Source organism: Haliaeetus albicilla, chromosome 25 (genome assembly GCF_947461875.1).
Source record: "Haliaeetus albicilla chromosome 25, bHalAlb1.1, whole genome shotgun sequence".
NCBI classification, from domain to species: Eukaryota; Metazoa; Chordata; class Aves; order Accipitriformes; family Accipitridae; genus Haliaeetus; species Haliaeetus albicilla.
In genome coordinates, this window is record NC_091507.1 from 24,269,742 (window position 1) to 24,271,923 (window position 2,182).

The following is a 2,182-nucleotide window of genomic DNA, read 5'->3' on the forward strand; positions in this document are numbered from 1 at the left end:
AGCCACCATGGTATTAAGAGGATTTTCCTCCCCTGGCAACCATAGTGTTGCCGGAATCATGGGCACTGATTGTGTTTTTCCAAAGGCATTTAAGACAATCAGATTTTTAGATGGGGCCGAAATCCCACATCGTTCTGCCTCAGTCCACCTTAGTGCAGTAATTTGTGCCCCAGTATCAATTAAAAAGGTCACTGGTCTTTTCTTTGGTCCTACAAAGATAGTAATCAGTAAATCTCCTTTTGCATTGCAGGTGAGTTGTTTAACAAACATCCACCCTCCGCCTCCCCCCTCACCTTCAGGGGGCGGAGGATCTAGTTTCCCGCCACCTTCTCCTCCTTAGTTGGCTCATCCTCAAGGTTTATCGAGGGTGGGGCACTAGGGTTTGGTTTGGAAACGGCCTTTCGCCCTGACCAATTCTGCGCAAGCACCTCCAATCTTTGGTTCGAGAGCCTATCCATCAAGTCCCGGGGAATGCCTTTCTGAAGCCCTAGCTGCCACAGTCCCTGTCAACTTAGGGATTTCTCTCTTCCAGAGGCTAATTGCCGCCCACTAAGTTGCCATACGATCGTGTTTCCAGTTCTTTGAGATGATCCACTAACACGGCCGAATTTTCTCCCAAAGTCAATCAACTCCTGAGCTACCTCTCCCCATGTCCACACTTTTCTCCCTGGCCGCCGATGGTCAGGGGACATTCTCCCCTCCAGAGTGGACATAATCCTTTCTCCATTGGGGGTGTTGAGAATTGTCCCTCGTACTTGGATCCCTATTGGTCTCGGAGAGTTGGGGAGCCCCCGTATTAGAATACTCATCCTCTCTGGGTCCACAGGCAGCAGCATCGGGGAGCCCTGATGGGGCTTGAGCTCCCGGTCATACATCGTCTGGATACATGCCGCCTTTTGCACACTTTCCACTAGCTGATCCACCGTACTGGTTATGGCAAGGGGATCTCCCCTTTCCATGGGGTTTAACCCTCCAGCCCAGTACACAGCTCTCTGAATCAATGACCATGGGGCCCGGTAATCGCCAGTTGTTAGAAACACACCTGGACCCCAATATCCTTCTGCTTCTTTCTCTGACAACAAGATTCCATCTCCTCCTGACAAAGACACTCTCCACACATACTCCATCTCAGATTCCTTTGCCATCCTTGAAAAATCTTTTCTCAATTTTGTTAACTCAGTTGCTGTATATGGGGCTTCTTTAGTGATAACCTGAGGACGGTCATCGCTACTGTCCTCATACACATACTCTGTTTTAATCACTGGACACACGTGGGGGGGGCTCTCTACGGTCTCTTTTGCCCTTTGCAAATCCCCCTGAGGACAGATTTGCTGTGTCCTTTTCTCCACAGGCAGCATCTCTACCTCCGCCTCTATATTCACCTCTCTCGAAAGTTGCCTTTTCAATTCTTTCGTTAAAGCCTTAACAAGGTTCCTTTCCTCCTCTAACAACTGTTTGCTTTCTTGCAATTGTTCTTGCAGGCTCCCGATCATAACACTTTGACCAGACTTTTGCTTCCTCTCTTCCATTGCGGCTGCCAGACTCGCTCCTAGCACCGCACAAATTATTGCTTTTCCTTTCCCCTTTTTAACCTTAGCTTTCTCCTGCAAGACTCTTATCTTATCCACCACACTCTGTGGTTGAAACCAGTGGTTTCTCGCCCAGTATTGTCCCTGGACTGAGGGGCAAGATTGGTAGTCCTCTAAAAGATCATATAATTTCTCTATTCCTTCAACTCGTGAGGGTGCAGAATCACAAACACCAACAATTTCCTGAGCATCCATTTTCTCTAACAAAAATCAGGGGGTCTGCGTTCTGAGAGGGTCTCCCTCTCAGAAGGACACACTATCCAATTACAGATCAACACAACTAGAAGGGGGTAACGTCTTGAGAGGGTCTCACAATAGTTCCTAATTCCCCCCTTCTCACTCTCAAGAGCACAAACTTCAAAGCCACACACTAACTTAAAGGAGGGGGGTTACTTCCTGAGAGGGCCACACATGAGTATCCAAGTTCCCCCTATTTGCTCTCAGGAGCCAGACTGCACATTAACACAGAAGTTCCACGACAAATTAGTACAGCACTCTCATCTCTGGGGATCCTGTCCGTGACGCCAATTAAAATGTCCCGATCCAATATCAGGGAGGGTTGTTAAATGATCCCGAGAGCGAAATGAAGACAC

At 48.3% G+C, this 2,182-nt stretch overlaps 1 protein-coding gene across 1 annotated transcript; it reads right to left on the minus strand.

Annotated features, from left to right (window-relative positions):
* Window positions 1-506: 506 nt before the first annotated feature.
* LOC138681886 (uncharacterized) lies at window positions 507-1,784 on the minus strand. Its single transcript, XM_069770043.1, has one exon. The coding sequence runs from the start codon at window positions 1,782-1,784 to the stop codon at window positions 507-509; it is 1,278 nt and encodes a 425-aa protein (XP_069626144.1).
* Window positions 1,785-2,182: the final 398 nt, after the last annotated feature.

Excerpts from the sequence above, each read along its gene's own strand:
- LOC138681886 (XM_069770043.1), bottom strand. The coding sequence starts at position 1,784 with ATGGATGCTCAGGAAATTGTTGGTGTTTGTGATTCTGCACCCTCACGA.